Below are 17966 nucleotides of genomic sequence, written 5' to 3'. Positions count from 1 at the left end.
CTTTTTTATTTTAATATTTTCTTTTCTAATATTAACTGAAATATTATAACATTTATCTGAAAACTCCTTACCAACAACTTAACAGCCTTTGTTTATATGAACCTTTCCACCTACCAATTTGTTTTTGCTTTTGACAAGTTAACATTACTGCATAAGGTCTCACTGTGATGTCTCAAAACTTTGTGGAATAAAGTGAGAAACACAGACCTATATATAATCTGCTTGGAAACACGATGAAACTCTAACAGGGGACAATGCCACATACATTTTCTTTAAATAGCAAAAGTATCAGAAGAGTGGTGCACATATGAGACAGAGTATATACAAAGTATACACAAATAGGCTAAAAGGGTATAAATCAAGATTTTGGGATACATTTAAATTCTAGACTCCTAACTCAAACTCTCTCTCTCCTGCGCCACGCCCATCCATCAGGTTCCTTCATCCACACCACTGCCTCCACCAATCCTCATACCTCTCTGAAGCACGTGTGTTAACGCAAATGAGACTAAGGCAAGATAAAAGAAAGACCTCAAATCAAAGCATGAGGCTATACAAATACAGGCGGAGCTTGCATGCTTCACACATACTGCCACTACAGAACAGACCGTCTTATTTCATAACTACTTATTTAAAAGTGTGAGCCTCCCCAGATAGAGCACCTGAGCCCGCAAGAGTAGAGACTAGTTTTTATTTATTGTGGTGTTCCCAGAATACTGTGTCAAGCACAATGTCAATAAACATTAGCTAAGTAAGTGAATAGGCTGCTAATTTCTCTTTATCCTGTGCTCAGATTACTGGATAACTTTAAAGTTTTTAAATTTAACATAAGACCACAATACATCCGTGAAATAATCTGATAACCATTCAGATCAAGGCTTCTCTGGGTGCCCCCACGTCTCCCCCCAACACACACAGGCCTGGATTAGGTCCCTAACATAGCACATAGCTCACTGCCACTTAATTTCCTGTTATTTGCCTACAGTCTCCTCTTGACTATGCTTTTTGAGAGTAGAAAGCAACTTTACTCTTGCGGAATCCCTAGAGCCTACGATAGTACCTGGCACTTAGTCGACATTCTTCCACAAATATTTGAGCAAATTTCTAAAATGAAAGTTGTTAAGTTTTTTGTTTATTTGTGTTGCCATTGAAGGCTTACAACCTCAAAAGTGGCATAAGATACTGAGACACCGCAGTTCCAGGCTCTAGAACAGGAGGTATACATAAGAGCAGGTCATCTGAGTCTGGCATCAAGGCTGTTCTGAGCCGGCACTACATAGATGCTTTATACACATTATTCTGCTTAATCTGTACAACTCAGTCACACAGCAATATTCTCATTTTACAGATGGGGAAACTAAGTCTTGAAGGATGTAAATAACATACCCAGGATCCCATTACTAGTAAGTGGCAGAAATAAGACCAGAACTGAGATATATATGTCTGAACTTAAAGTCTTGCCTTAAGGTACAGCTCTGTATGTATGGATAGCAGCTAGAGTGGGGCTAGCCTACATCTAAAATCCAGAATTTGAAACAGTGAGATGAACTAAGGCTAAAAGGAGTATACACTACTATTTCCTGCTAAGTAAAGTCAGTTTAACAAATGGTAGTGATGTAACCAGTGAAATGACTGGGGGAGGAAACCACCAAATTTGATTTTAGGAAAAAGCAAGAAAAATAAAAGCAATTTCTTTGTAAATAAAGTTGAAAGAACCAAGGTAATTTGAAGCTGGTGAAAAACAGTCAAAATGCTAAGGTTTAAAGCAGTGATTTTTAACTGGTATAAGTTTCAAAAGAACTGGTAACACTTTCTCAAAATGCATTAGCCTTCCCCTTCACCAGGTTAAAATCATAATATGCAGTGAGGTCAGGAAGCATGTTGTTGATGGGGATGTGTTTCACAGGTGAATGATGAGACAGGAAAATTAAGATTGAAAATCAGCTTTTTGGAAATTGCCACCCCTACAGCAGAACTTGACATGAATCAAATGACCATATTTTATTCCAGACTGTTCATTATAGTACAAAATTGCGTTCACTTACAATAAGTGCAGAGTATTATTCATGTTTTCAGGCATGTCATTTGATCTGCATATCATCATCTGTAAATAAAGACAATAATACTTGCCATACTTATTTCAAAGGAATGTTATAAAGATCAGAGGAGCTAATATCAACAAAAGTACTTTGCACACTCTCAAGTGCTTTTTAAATTATTATTGTTATTATTGACTGGTTGGGATGTTTCTGGTTGGCCTTTTAAAGGTTGTTCCTATATTCAAAGAACTGATAAAAGAACTGTCATAGTAATTTGATTAGTCAATACCTTCTACAACTGCCCTCTAGGAACCTTCATTCATGAAATAACTAGAGAACTTCTGGAAAGGCTTAAAAAGTGAGATATTGAAATTTAAAGCCCAATTTAAAAGGCAGAGGTCTGCAGTCAATAGTTATTTCAAACTTGTCTTGGCCCACATTGTTCTTCCTGACTGTGCTTTTATCACCACCATGCAAAATTTTGATACAAATCTTCATTTTTCTTTTGTTATATATTTTGTCACTGGGGTACCGGTATTATTCAGAGCTGAAATTCTCTACCTTCACTATATTTGCTATGTGGGCCATATTGGAAGTTGGAAAGGACATCATGAGCAGTAATCCTTTGGCACCAATCATCCTGGCCCTGAATGGGGTTTTTAAATGCTGATAAATAATTGATCAATGGCAGGATCTATGAAAACTGCTGAAGGCTAGTACCTTTAAGTTAGACTGAAAGTCACATTTGTACATACATTCTTCCTGTTCCATCCTGATAATATGTGGATTATTAAGAGAAGAATTGGGGGCCGGCCCCGTGGCCGAGTGGTTAAGTTTGTGCACTCCACTTTGGCGGCCCAGGGTTTCGCCGGTTCAGATCCTGGACGCAGACATGGCACCGCTCATCAGGCCATGCTGAGGCGGCGTCCCACATGGCACAACCAGAGGGACTCACAACTAAAAAAAATATATACAACTATGTACCAAGGGGCTTTGGGGAGAAAAAGGAAAAATAAAATCTTTAAAAAAAGAAAGATTTTACAATGTGAAGAGAGGGGGTAACCAACATAAACCTTTGAGCTGGGCTAGAGATGATATATATTTTTTTAATTACATTTTTTTTTCCTTTTTCTCCCCAAAACCCCCCGGTACATAGTTGTATATTCTTCGTTGTGGATCCTTCTAGTTGTGGCATGCGGGACGCTGCCTCAGCGTGGTTTGATGAGCAGTGCCATGTCCGCGCCCAGGATTCGAACCAACGAAACAGTGGGCTGCCTGCAGCAGAGCGTGCAAACTTAACCACTCAGCCATGGGGCCAGCCCCTAGAGATGATATTGCTTATTTTCATAATGCTTAGAAAAATCCACACGCATTTTAATACAATGTCACGAGAGTCATACATTCCAAAGCTCTAGGTTCTCCAGGGTATACTCTGTGGACCTGGGCTAAGAATCCAATTTTAGAAGAGAAAACAAGGTGAAAAAAGGCATGATGGTATGTGACATTTTTAAAGAACTAGAAGTAACTTTCTAAGTCTGGACTTCATGGTATGTGGGGGACAACAGAAGGAGATGAAACTATAAAGAGGGCAGAAAACACTTCCCAATGACTTTTCCAAAAATGCTCTGAAGAACTCTGGGGCCCCTCTGATGTCATAAACGTTAGATTAAAATTTCACTTTTAAATGTGTTTTGAACCTTTTAAAATAGTAACAAAAATAAGAGAGAGAAATATTTTATACTGTGCAGAAAGGAAACTACTATGCATGAACTTGTGTTTCCAGGTTGTTGTCTTTTTTTTGTTTCGTTTTGGATGACCTCGGATGAAAGTTTCTCTAGCTATCTCTGCTTAACTGAAGAATATCATTTTAAGATAGGCAGTTAAAAAACAACAACAATAACAAAAACCCTGTAACTATTGATATCTATTTTTCATGAGCAAACCAAGATTTTTTTTCAAAACCAAACGAAAAAGAAAAAAGAATAATACTAATAGTAACAAAAATACAGTAGAGACTCCCTTATTCAAAGTGACCCAAACCGGTAGTTGAAAATTTGTTAAAGTAAGGAATTTTAAGAAAAAATGATATAGTCAATCTATTTGATTTAACTTAAAACATATAAATAAACAAAATGAAAAGACAACTCACCAACTTGGAGAAAATATTTGCAAATCATATATCTGACAAGGGGCTAATTTTCAAAATACATAAAGAACTCATACAACTCAACAACAAAAAAACAAACAACCTAATCAAAAATGGGCAGAGAATATGAACAGATATTTTTCCAAAGAAGACATACAGATGGCCAACATGCACATGAAAAGATGTTCAACATCACTAATTAGCAGGGAAATGCAAATCAAAACCACAATGACATATCACCTCACACCCATCAGAATGGCTCTTATCAAAAAGACAAGAAATAACAAGTCTTTGAGAGGATGTAGAGAAAAAAGAACGCTCATACACTGCTGGTGGAAATGCAAACTGGTGCAGCCACTACGGAAAACAGTATGGAGATTTCTCAAAAAATTAAAAATAGAAATACCATATGATCCAGCTATTCCATTTCTGAGTATTTATCCAAAGAACATGAAAACACTAATTCAAAAAGATGTCTGCACCCCTATGTTCATTGCAGCATTATTCACAATAGCCAAGACTTAGAAGCAACCCAAGTGCCCATCAACGGATAAACGGATAAAGAAGATGTATCTATATACAAAGGAATACCACTCAGCCATAAAAAAAGACAAACCGTGCCATTCAAAACATGGATGGACCCTGAGGGTATTATGCTAACTGAAATAAGTCAGACAGAAAAAAGCAATTACTGTATGATTTCACTCATATGTGGACGATAAACAAACACATACATAAGGAAACAGATTAGTGGTTACCAGAGGAGAAGCGGGTGGAGAGAGGGCAAAAGAGGTAAAGGTTAAAAACTAGACTATTGATGGTGAACATGATTTTATAAGTAATGTTATATATATTAACTTAAAAATCCTAACAAAATAGACAAAAGCAGATTCTATCAATTAGTATTGCACTTAACATTTTGTTTAGAAAATAGGCTCAGGTGTTAAAGCCATGTGAGAGCCTTGAATGTAAACATATATGAATTTTCCTACAGCTATTTTCCTATAGCCATTTTGATACAACAGTTTTGACTTTTTTTTAACCTCAGTGTCATCATTTTGATGAAATGAAATACAACAAACAAAAATTTAACTTTCAGCTTTTAAAATACACACTCCATCTCTAAGCTTTATCTGAGGTTAAGGTGGGTATGCCTATTTTGCCTATTAAATGGATATTAAGATGTTGATTCTTTTTAAATTTTGGAGCAGGTCAAAGTGTTCTGCTTTGATACACACCACTTTGGCATCTGGCCTCTATCATGCAGACTATTAGGAGCTACTGAAAGTTCTTAATCAGGTGAAAAACAAAATCAGATCTGTGTTTTAAGATCGCTTTTGTAGAAATGTGCCTAGCTTAGAAGGGAAATTGGAGGTGGAGAGAACAATTAAAAGATCATTGCACTACCCATCTCTTGCCTGAACTAGGATATCAGCAGTAGAAACACAAAAGAAGACTGATTTAAGAAATACTCAGAAGTAGAACTAACAATTCTTGCTAAAAAATTGGATTTGGGACAACATGATTAGGAAGAGTTGAAGACACCCTTGAGGGTTCCAGCTCCAGCAACTGGATGATAACAAGAAATGAGACACACACAAAGTGTTCCACACCTGGAGAATAACTAAATAAATTATACAAAAACTCTTGCTTCTCACATTAGATGTTTAAAAAAGGCTTAATTTGAATTAATTCCTTCCACCAACCCAAGCCACAACAACAAAAAGTTACAAACACAAAAATCTTTAAAAAGTCAATCTGGGGGGCCGGCCCCGTGGCCAAGTGGTTAAGTTCACACGCTCCGCTTTGGTGGCCCAGGGTTTCACTGGTTCGGATCCTGGGCATGGACATGGCACTACTCATCAGGCCACACTGAGGTGGCATCCCACATGCCACAACTAGAAGGACCGAAAGCTAAAAATACACAACTACGTACCAGGTGGCTTTGGCAGAAAAAGAAAAAAAAATTTAAAAATATTTAAAAAAAAAAGTCAATTTAGGGGCCGGCTGGTGGTGCAGCGGCTAAGTTCACGTGAACCACTTCTGCGGCCTGGGTTCACCAGTTGGATCCCAGGCGAGGACCTACACACTGCTTATCAAGCCATGCTGTGATAGGCATCCCACATATAAAGTAGAGGAAGATGGGCATGGATGTTAGCTCAGGGCTGATCTTCCTCAGCAAAAAGAGGAGGCTTGGTGGCAGATGTTAGCTCAGGGCTAATCTTCCTCAAAAAAAAAGAAAAGAATACACATATTCCTCCACAGGACTCAATAAAGCTACTCTGATTTAAAAATAAATAAATAAAAAATAAAAAGTCAATCTGATCAATAAAAAAGATAATGGGTTCAGCTTCAAGATATCCAGCAGGCAGAGGCACTATCTCCACTCCTTCCCTTATGTGGTGGAGATCCCACGAGTAGTTGCCAAGGGGCTGGACGTGATTATCCAGGAAGAAGACACAGAGCAGCAGCACAACTGAGGATGTAGCCTAGAGACACCGATATTGAAAAGGCAGATGAAAGAAGAGGAGCCAGGTGAGATTAAAACTGACTGAAATGCATGTAAAGCAAAGGCAGAAATGATCCCATTTGGCTAAAGCAAAGGGTCAACATATGAGGCAGAGAGGAATTCCATAAAGAAGCCACACTATGAATATCAATCAGATTAAGAGGTTAGGAATTTTGTGGGCCAAGGATTTTCAAACATCTGGGGGGCTGGAAGGCTCATACTCCAACTCTCCCCACTTGTGCCCAACCCCCAGATGCTGGCATTCATTGCAGGGCAAGTCTGAAAATCATTCCTATGGATGGTCATGGAGTTTCTGAATAGGAATTAACAGGAATAGGGGTGGCATCAGAAAGATTAATTGGATATCCCTGTGTAGGATGAATTAGAAAAGAAAAAAACCCTAGATTTTGGTAGCAACTTTGGTGTCAATTTCAGAGGTTGAATTGACAACCCAAATTAAGATGTGGCAGCACAAAAAAGCTGCTTAAACAGGGTTTTGCTGGTCTGAAGAGTTGGGCATTTTTGGTGGGACTTGAGACCCTCTGGGGAATTTTTTTTTGGGGGGAGTGACATGGAGGCATTGGTTTAATGAGGGATTAATCTGGCGGTGGTAAACAGGACTGGATGGTAGGAAAGACTGGAGGTAGACAGACAACTAATTTGTTGTAGCTGCACAAGTGTGAAGTGATGAGAAACTGAAATATAGTTTCACATAGGCATTCCTTGGCAACATTCTGCTGTCTCTTCCAGAATGGCGCCTCCAGTTTCTGCCTGCCTCAGTTTCTGGTCACCTGGTCCCAAGAGGGGTCTGGACATGCCTGGACAATAGGTGCCTTGACCCATCTAGGTCAATTCTCCAGTTAGTACTGCCCATGCCTGACCTAGGCTGGCATTCTACAAGGCCTGTCCCTTCCATCCACTCCCACTTCTACCACTTTCATGCGTTTGCCTTCACCTCTCTTCTACTCCTCAAGTGAAGTAGCATATTTGGATGCTGTCATAGTCATACACTATTTGGAGGTATCATTTTCATTTTCATTCTTCTATTCCTACCACATCTGACAAAACAGACGGAAATGCTAGCCCAGGAGCAAGAACTTCTAAACCTAGCTCTACTACTAAGTTGTGTGGTCCTGGACATGTCATTTAACCTTTTCCGGCCTAAACCTTCTCACCTTGAAAATAGGGACTAGCAATTAGATTAATGACAGTTAACCTTGAGAAACTGATGAAAGCTACGGATTCCTTTCTCAGGAGATTCACATCTGCACATAGACAATCTATGAACTTCAGGAGATTCATAAATCCCCTTCAAGCCCATCTATAAACAATTTAAGACAGTGTTCTTAAAATACATGTACGTGGATCACCAGACGTGCTTATTAAAAATGCAGCTCCCAGACCCATCCCAAGAGATTTTGATTCACTATGTCTTGGGTGTAGGCCCAATAATTTATATTTTTCACAAAGTACTCGAGGTGATTCTGATGTACGTGGCCCATGCTGCACCATCACATCTAGAGAAACAAAGTACTTAAGGCATCCTTGCATCTCAAGTCAAAAACTTGGAAGAGATGCTCACTAAAATTCATTCTAGATATAAAGTTCTGCCTCTATCTTTGTGGGTCTGTATCATTGAGATAGAAATAATAAATAAAAATTACCTTCCAGGTCTTAAGTCTGAATGACTGCTGATGCCATTAGCACAAACAGAAAAATGTGAATTGTCCCATTTGAGCTGGGAAATTGGTAGTAGATGTATTTCAGAAGGGGAAGAAAAAGTTTGAGAGATGTTTACAATTTGTTAACTAGTTACCAAATGTTTCCAAAATCAAAACTAAATAAAATAAAATCCCAAATTTGGAACCTACAACTTTCTAAAGAAATGTAGGGACAGGTGGTTTCAAAAAGGACTTGTGGGACCAAAACCAGAAGCTCTTAATACTGTGACCAAACAATGAAATTTTCCATAGGATGTAACAGTCATTCAGCAGTGCTATGTTTTCCTGAGGAGATACAAGATTTAGCCATTTATATCTATGACGGGTGATGTGGGAAAGTAAATAAAACGTCTCTCAAGTTTGAAAAACAAGAAAGAAATGTAGGGCTAAGCATGAGTCTCCGTGAGCTGAAACTATTAAATCAAAGCTACCACACACAGCAATACAAACTATTTAGCAGTATTTGCAAAATAACAGGATATGAAACTTATAGAGCAACAATTTCAACTACCTTATGGTCTAATAAATCCCAGTTTGTTTACTGTTATTATATACTTCTATTAATACAGAAGCAGAGAGGATGAACATGTTAATTTAGGTTTATAAAGCACCCACAACTTCCGTGGCACTTTGCATAAAGCATTTAACTTAACCCTCAGTGAGAGAAGTATCACTTGCACTGTATAAAGAAAGTGATCCCTCAAAGATTCACAGCTAGTTAAGTAGCCCGGTCTGAGCAAAACTGACCTCCTAATCTGATTATTTTCATTGTTACGAGAATTACCCGTCGCCCTTCTACCTGTCACTTCCACCCCATCCACCTGTGTCAATTTCCACAGGCGTCCTCCAACTCCTTTTAACCATCCCAGGAATGGCATGCGTTTCTCCAGGAGATGCACCAGTCCTCGTCCCTTGCCTCAGTTTCCCCGGCCAAGGGCTACAGAACAGGGAAGGAAGGCAGGAGAGTAAAAGAGGCGGTGCGCCGCACCCGGGCCCGTAGCCTCAGAGCGCCGCCCTTGACTGGCCCCAGAGCCGTGGCGCAGAAACCCGGCCCCCTCCTCACCCTTCCCGGGGACAGCCTCCCGGGCTAGCAAAGACGAAACCAGGCTGCGGCGCGGGCTCGGAGCCAGGCCTGCACCGGGTTTCCGACAGCAAAGAGTAAAATTTCCTACAGCGGTCGGGCACCCTGCAAGCCGTCTCCGCAACTCGCAACCTAGAGGCCAGGCGCGACTACGGAGCGGGAGAGGAAGCGGCAGTAACGTTTACCTCATCCTGCTCGGGCCTGGCCGCTTCCGGCCTTTCCGGGTCGCCCATCGCGCAGACTCCGCCAGAGATACAGGAGCTGAGGGAACCGAGGGCCGCCGGCCACTTCCAACTAGGACCAGACTCAGGCGGTCCAAGGGTCCGCTGAGTCCGCCCCGCCCCCAGCTGCGGAGACCCCTCCTACTCCGGCCGGCCCCGCCCCGCTCCATTGCGCCGGCCCTAGCCTGGCCCCGCCTCCCCTCTCAGGGCCCCGCCTACTCCGGCCGGCCTCGCCCCACTCCACTGCCCGGGCCCTGACAGGGCCCGCCTGCGGCCTGAGGAACTCTCTCGGCCTCGGACAACCCCAGACCACGCCACTGCGCCGGCCCCGCCTCCCTCCTGCCCAGTGAGGGACTCTCCAGGCGCCTGCCGGCCCCGCCTCCCCAGCCTCAGGGCCCCGCCCACTCCAGCAGGCACCGCCCCACTCCGTCGACTCCGCCTCCCGCTTGCCTTCTGAGGACCTCCCCGGGAGCCCGCGGTCTGAGCGGCTAGGCTCCGGCCGCCTCGCCCGCGCCGGGCGGTGCTCACGTGGTACGGGAGGTGCCTGGACATGCCCGGTCACCGGCCCGGGTCGGCGTTCCCCCGCTAGCTCGCGCCGTGCCTCGGAACACGGTATGTCGTGCGAACTCGGCCTGTCCTCAGAGACTGCCAGGTGGCGGTGGGCCCACACACAGGATGACAGAAGAAGGAGAGAGCGCTATTCAAGTGTGAAGTGGTGGTGGCGAAAAGCCACACTATTGGTGAAAAACAAAGCCGCACCGTTAAAAATAATTAATGAGAAGAGGCCGCCTTGTTTTGTGTTTAAGCAACCGCAGAGAAGTGGTTGAGGGCCGAGTGTGCGTGTGAAGGGGGTAGGTGGGGCTCGAGAGTGAGGAGAGGGAAAATGACTACATTGAGGAAGCTGTTTTGAAAGTTCTGGGAAATTGTTTCAAGCCGCTGAGCTCTGACGAGTGTTTATGGAGCTGACAAAGGTCAGGCGCCCTGTACTCAGCACCCTCTGTGAATGGAGTCATTAAATCTTGAGGACAGCTCTGTGAGGTGGACGGCAGTGTCCCGCCTCTTAGAGATGAGAAACTCGGTCTTAGGGTAAATGACTAACATGATCCACAGTCTCCCGCTCAATGTGCTTTTCAAGGTCCTCAGTTATAGTAGGGGAAAGAGGAAGCACTCCCAGGTAATGGCAGTAGGCAGGGGCTACTGATGGTCACAAAAATTTGGTTGAATTACTAATACCCATCTCTCAGGGGAACTATCTAAAGATAACTCCGACACAAAGAAAAAATAGTTTGGTCTAACAAATAAAAGTGAGATGAAAGAGAGATTTGTTTAAGTAGCTTGAAGCTGAAATATTGAGGGAAGCCTTGGACAAACATGCACCTGTTTTGTGGCTAGCTGTGTGAAGTAGAATAGAAAATTAAGCTTTTGAAAAGAACAATCTTTTTAAAAAACACAAAACTTCTTTCTAAAACCTGCCCTAGAGTGGGGGATGAGAGGTATCCTTTCTTAGGCAACTACTGGTGGTCAAGTGCTGAGTAAAATGTTTTGCATATATCAACTAAAATTAAATAAATTCTATAAGGAAACCATCTTAAAGAAGCTAGATAATTTATCATAGGCCACATGGGAAATAAACGAAGAGCAAGGATTCTATTATTTAAGTAAAGTCATTGAACAACCTGTCTACTATATGTCAGGCATCATATTTAGTATTGAAAATACAGAAATGAATAAGCATAATGAAAAAGAACATGGATCCTGGAGCCATATCATCATGGGCATTAATTCTAGCTCCCGTTTATTAGTTGTGCTATCTTGGACAAGTTATGTAGCCTCTCTGAGACTCAGTTTCCTCATCTGCAGGATAAGAATAATAATAATTCCTTCCTTATAAGATTGTCGTGTGGATTTAATAATATATTACTTGTAAAACACTTATTGGGGTGGGAAATTACACCATTAGCTTCTAGGTACACTACTCATCACGCCTTCCTGGAGATCATGGAACGGAAAGGCTCAGATCAAACTGATTAGCTTGAATCACACAGTTTATTAAATTAAAACATACATCAAGGTGAAATAGAAGAGGTAGCTAACATATTTAAGATAGAGTGTGGGGAGGGGAGGGAGTGGAAGTACCGTACTATAAAGATTATTAAGATACTATTAAGATTATTCTCCTACTTAGTTTCTTTCAGTTTTTATAGCAGAATTGAATAATCTTAAATAATATAGCAAAAACACATTACAGTGCTTATAACAGTACATGCTGCATAGTAGGCCATATGTATTACTTTCCCTCAAGATGTTTAAAGTTAAAAGGGAGAGCAAATGTAAAAAATTAAAGGTGTAACTGAAAGATCTGTGGGTGTGAGAGGATTCCACAACTTCATATAGCCTCTGTGGTGTATTATGTTTTCAAAAAACAGCCACAATTATATTTCTGGTCCCACATGCTGTTCCAGAACCTTGATGCTCCTCTCTTCAAAAGGTGGAGTCTAATTCCCCCTCTGCTATGATCTGAATGTTTGTGTCCCCCAAAATTAATATGTTGAAAAGCTAATGCCCAAGGTGATGGTAATAGGAGGTAGGACCTTTGGGAGTTGATGAGGTCATGAAAGTGGAGCCTTCTTGAAAGGGATTAGTGCCCTTATATGGGATTGTTTGTTTTTTCTGCTATTGAGTTGTATGTGTTCTTTATATATCTTGGATATCAACCCCTTATTGGGTATATGATTTGCAAGTATTTTCTACCATTCAGTAGGTTGCCTTTTCATTTTCTTGATGGATTCTTTTGCTGTGCAGAAGCTTTTTAGTTTGATGTGGTCCCACTTGTTTATTTTTGCTTTTGTTGCCTTTGCTTTTGGTGTCAGATCCAAAAAATCATTGCCAAGACTGATGTTAAGAAGCTTTTGTTTTAGGAGTTTTATCGTTTCAGATCTTATGTTCAAGTCTTTAATCCATTTTGAGATGATTTTTGTGTATGGTGTAAGATAGTGGCCTGGTTTCTTTCTTTTGCATATGGCTGTCCAGTTTCCCCAACACCATTTATTGAAGAGACTATCCTGTCCCTGTTGAATATTCTTGGCTCCTTTCTTGTAAATTAATTGACCATTTATGTGTGGGTTTATTTCTGGGTTCTCTATTCTGTTTCCTTGATCTATGTGTCTGTTTTTATGCCAGCACCGTATTGTTTTTATTACTATAGCTTTGTAATATAGTTCTTTTTAACTTTTTTTTTTTAGGAAGATTAGGCCTGAGCCAACATCTGCCACCAGTCTTCCTCTTTTTGCTGAGGAAGTGGCCCTGAGCTAGCATTTGTGCCCCTCTTCCTCTATTTTATATGTGGGACACCTGCCACAGCATGGCTTAATAAGTGGTGCTAGGTCCTCATCAGGATCCAAACTGGCAAACCCAGGGCCACCAAAGCAGAGCGTGCAAACTTAACTGCTACACCACTGGGCTGGCCCCTGTAATATAGTTTGATATCAGGCAATATGATACCTACAGCTTTGTTCTGCTTTTTCAAGATTGCTTTGGGTATTTGGGGTCTTTTGTGGTTCCATACAAATTTTAGGATTGTTTGTTCTGTTTCTGTGAAAAATGCCATTGGAATTTTGATAGAGATTGCATTGAACCTGTAGATTGCTTTGGGTAGTATGGACATTTTAACAATATTAATTCTTCTTATCCATAAACATGGAATATCTTTCTACTTGTTTGTGTCTTCTTCAGTGTCTTTCATTAACATCTTATAGTTTTCAGTGTATGGGTCTTTCACCCCCTCAGTTAATTTTATTCCTAGATGTTTTTTTCTTTTTGATGCAATTGTAAATGGGACTGTTTTCTTAATTTCTCTTTCCAATAGTTCATTATTAGTGTATAGAAACTTAACACATTTTTGATATTGAATTTATATCCTGCAACTTTACTGAACTCGTTTATTAGTTCTAACAGTTTTTTGTGGGTTTTTTTGGTGAAGAGATTGGCCCTGAGCTAACTTCCATTGCCAGTCTTCCTCTTTTTGCTGAGGAAGATTAGCCCTGAGGTAACATCAGTGCCCATCTTCCTCTAATTTGTATATGGGATGCCACCACAGCATGGCTTGATGAGCAGTGTGTAAGTCCAAGCCCAGGATCTGAACCTGTGAACCCTGGGCTGCCGAATCAGAGCACATGAACTTAGCCACTATGCCACTGGGCCAGCCCTGGTTCTAACAGTTTTTTGATGGAGTCTTTAGGGTTTTCTGTATATAATATGTCATCTGCAAATAGTCACAGTTTTATTTCTTCCTTTTGAATTGGATGCCGTTTATTTTTTTTCTTGCCTAATTACCCTGACTAGGACTTCCAGTACTGTGTTGAGTAAAAGTGGCAAGAGTGAGCATCCTTGTCTTGTTCCTGATCTTAGAGGAAAAGCTATCAGTTTTTTACTGTTGAGTATGATGTTCGCTGTGGGCTTATCATATAGCCTTTATTATGTTGAGGTACATTCCCTCTATACCCACTTTGTTGAGAGTTTTTATCATAAATTGATGTTGAATTTTGTCAAATGCTTTTCCTGCATCTATTGAGATAATCATATGATTTTTATTGTTGATTTTGTCAAAGTGGTGTATCACACATTGATTTGCAGATGTTGAACCATCCTTGCATCCCTAGGATCCTTTTAATGTTTTGTTGAATTTGGTTTGCTAATATTTTGTTCAGGATTTTTGTGTCTATGTTCATCAGGGATATTGGCCTGTAATTTTCTTTTCTTGTGGTGTTCTTGTTTGGTTTTGGTGTCAGGGTAATGCTGGTCTCATGAGTTTGGAAGTGTTCCCTCCTTGACTGTTTTTTGGAAAAGTTTGAGAAGGATTGGTATTAATTCTTTGAATGTTTGGTAGAATTTACCAGTGAGACCATCTGGTCCTGACTTTTGTTCTGAGGGAGGTTTTTGATTACTGACTCAATCTCCTTATTAGTCATCAGTCTGTTCAAATTTTCTATTTCTTCATGATTCAGTCTTCATAGATTTTATGTTTCTAGGAGTTTATCCAGTCCTTCTAGATTGTCAAATTTGTTGGCATATAATTGTTCATAGTAATCTCTTATGATCTTTTATATTTCTGTGGTTATCAGTTGTAATACCTCCTCTTTCATTTCTGATTTTACTTGAATTGTCTCTTTTTCTTGGTAAATCTAGCTAAAGGTTTGTCAATTTTGTTTATCTTTTCTAAGGACCAGCTCTTAGTTTCATCAGTCTTTATCTATATTTATTGATCAATCTATTTTCTTTTTAGTCTCTATTTCATTTATTTCCACTCTGATCTTTATTATTTCCTTCCTTCTACTAACTTTGGGCTTCATTTGCTCTTCTTTTTCTAGTTCCTTGAGGTGTAAAGTTAGATTGTTTATCGAAATTTTTCTTGTTTCTTGATGTAGGCATTTATCACTATGAACATCTCTCTTAGAACTGCTTTTGCTGCGTCCCATAAGTTTTGGTATGTTGTATGTCCATTTTCATTTGTCTCAAGGTATTGTTTTGATTTCTTCTTTGACTCATTGGTTCTTCAGTAGCATGTTGTTTAATCTCTGCATATTTGTGAATTTTCCTGTTTTCTACTTGTAATTGATTTCTAGTTTCATTCCATTGTGGTCAGAAAAGATGTTTGATATGATTTCAGTCTTCTTAAATTAGTTAAGACTTGTTTCGTGGCCTAACATATGATCTGTCCTGGAGAATGTCGCATGTGCACTTGAGAAGAATGTGTATTCTGTTGATTTTGAATGGAATGTTCTATATGTATCTGTTAAGTCCATCCAGTCTAACATGTCATTTAAGGCTGATGTTTCCTTATTGATCTTTCTGACTGGATGAGCTATCCATTGATGTAAGCAGTGTATTAAAGTCTCCTACTATTATTGTATTGCTATTTCTCCTTTTAGTTCCGTTATTCTTTGTTTTATAGTTTTAGGTTGGGTACGTAAATATTTACAAATGTTACATCCTCCTGTTGAATTGACCCCTTTTATCATTAGGTAATGCCCTTCTTTGTCTCTTATTACAGTCTTTGTTTTAAAGTCTATTTTGTCTGATATAAGTGTAGCTACCCCAAAGCATTCTTTTGGTTCCCGTTTGCTTGGAATATCTTTTTCCATCCTTTCACTTTCAGTCTGTCTGTGTCCTTACATCTGAAGTGAGTCTCTTGTAGGGAGCGTATAGATGGAGCTTGTTTTTTTAACGCATCTTGCTTTTTTTTTTATCCATTCAGCCACTCTGTGTCTTTTGATTGGAAACTTTAATGGATTAGTGCCCTTGGAAAAGAGGCTCCAGAGAGCTCCCCTCCCTTTCTGCCATATAAGGGTACAGTGAGAAGTTGTGACCCAGAAGAGGGCTCTTATTCAATCATACTGGGACCTTGATCTCAGATTTCCTGGCTCCAGAATTGAGAAATAAATGTTTGTTGCTTATAAGCCACCCAGTCTGTTGTATTTTGTTATAGCAACCATAATGGACTAAGATACCTCCCTTTGAATGTAAACTGTTCCCCTAGTTTTATTGAGATATAATAAACATTCAGCACTGTGTGAGTTTAAGCTGTACAGCATATTGATTTGACTTACATAAGTCATGAAATGATTACTTCAAGTTTAGTTTAGCTAATGTCATCATCTCATATAGATACAATAAAAAAGGAAAAGAAAGAAAAAGTATTTTTTCCTTGTAATGAGAACCCTCAGGAGTTACTTGCTTAAGAACTTTTATATACATCATACAGCAGTGTTAATTATAGTCACCGTGTTGTCTATTACATCCCTGGTACTTATGTGTCTTATAACTGGAAGTTTATACTTTTTTTTTTTTTGAGGAAAATTAGCACTGAGCTAACTACTGCCAATCCTCCTCCTTTTGCTGAGGCAGACTGGCCCTGAGCTAACATCCATGCCCATCTTCCTCTACTTTATACATGGGACGCCTGCTACGCCATGGCTTTTGCCAAGCGGTGCCGTGTGCACACCCGGGATCTGAACCGGCGAACCCCGGGCCACCGAGAAGCAGAACGTGCGAATTTACCTGCTGTGCCACCAGGCTGCCCCCGGAAGTTTGTACCTTTTGACCACCTTCATCCAGTTCCCTCTCCCCCACCCCACTGCCTCTGGTAACCACAAATCTGATCTCTTTTCCTGAAAGTTTAGTTTCTTTGTTTTTGTTTTTTAGATTCCACATATCAGTGAGATCATACAGTCTTTGTCTTTCTGTGTCTAACTTATTTCACTTAGTGTAATGCCTTCAAGGTCTATCTGTGTTGTCACATATGGCAGGAATTCCCCCTTTTTTTATGGTTGAATTATATACATATATACACCACAACTTCTTTATCCATTCATCTGGTGATGAACACTTAGGCTGTTTCCGTATATTGGCTACCATAAATAATGCTGCTTTGAACATAGGGGTGCAAGTATTGCTTCGATATAATGTTTTTGTTTCTGTCACATATATTCACAAAAGTCGAATTGCTGGATCATATGGTATTTCTATTTTCAATTTTTGAGGAACCTCCATAGTGTTTTCCATAGTGGCTGTACTAATTTACAATCCCATCAGCAGTGCACAACAGTTCCCTTTTCTCCACATCCTTGCCAGCATTTGCTATCTCTTGTCATTTTGATGCTAGCCATTTTAACAAGCATGAGGTGATCTCATTGTCATTTTGGTTTACGTTTCCTTAATGATTAATGATGCTGAGCATCTTTTCATATACCTGTTGGTCATTCCTGTATCTTCATCGGAAAATGTCTATTCAGGTCTTTTGCCCATTTTTAAATTGGATTATTTGCTTTTTTGCTATTGAGTTGTATGAGTTTTGTGTATATTTTGGATATTAACCCCTTATCAGATATATGGTTTGCAAAATTTTTTTACCATTCCATAGGTTGTCTTTTCCTTTTTTTTTAACTAAATTTTTTTTTTTTTTTTTTTTTTGAGGAAGATTAGCCATGAGCTAACATCTGCCACCAACCCTCTTCTTTCTTGCTGAGGAAGCCTGGCCCTGAGCTAACATCCAAGCCCATCTTCCTCTACTTTATATGTGGGATGCCTGCCACAGCATGGTTTGACAAGCGGTGTGTAGGTCTGCACCCAGAATCCGAATTGGCAAACCTTGAGCTGCTGAAGAGGAACATGCAAACTTAACCACTGCACCCCTGGGCTGGCCCCATGTCTTTTCCTCTTGTTGATCATTTCTTTCACTATGCAGAAGCTTT

The 17966-nt window shown here is 40.1% G+C and overlaps 1 protein-coding gene, 1 long non-coding RNA gene and 1 other non-coding gene across 6 annotated transcripts in view; 2 read left to right on the top strand and 1 right to left on the bottom strand.

Annotated features, from left to right (window-relative positions):
* RRM2B (ribonucleotide reductase regulatory TP53 inducible subunit M2B) overlaps positions 1-9834 on the bottom strand; it is a 35283-nt gene extending 25449 nt beyond the window's left edge. Inside the window, exons 1-2 of one of the 4 annotated variants that reach the window (XM_046641609.1) lie at positions 9682-9818; positions 2046-2104 (exon numbers count right to left, since the gene is read on the bottom strand). Coding sequence is in view for 1 of the 4 variants with exons in the window: in XM_046641608.1 (XP_046497564.1) it covers positions 9682-9729 (48 nt within the window). In the remaining 3 variants the exon portion in view is untranslated. Of the gene's footprint in view, positions 1-2045; positions 2105-9214; positions 9639-9681 lie in introns of those variants that run through there. The other 3 variants (XM_046641611.1, XM_046641610.1, XM_046641608.1) reach the window with 3 other exon arrangements.
* Positions 8590-8716, top strand: LOC124228311 (small nucleolar RNA SNORA25). The gene has a single exon (XR_006885697.1). It is a non-coding gene; the product is annotated as a small nucleolar RNA SNORA25 (small nucleolar RNA).
* Positions 9835-10178: 344 nt separating the features above from the next.
* Positions 10179-17966, top strand: part of LOC124228101 (uncharacterized) — a 40770-nt gene continuing 32982 nt past the window's right edge. The window contains exon 1 of the long non-coding RNA XR_006885633.1: positions 10179-10329. This is a non-coding gene — a long non-coding RNA (uncharacterized LOC124228101). The remainder of the gene's footprint in view (positions 10330-17966) is intronic.

The sequence above is a fragment of the Equus quagga genome, chromosome 16, assembly GCF_021613505.1.
Source record: "Equus quagga isolate Etosha38 chromosome 16, UCLA_HA_Equagga_1.0, whole genome shotgun sequence".
NCBI lineage: Eukaryota > Metazoa > Chordata > Mammalia > Perissodactyla > Equidae > Equus > Equus quagga.
This window is presented reverse-complemented; position numbering and strand designations above follow the sequence as displayed.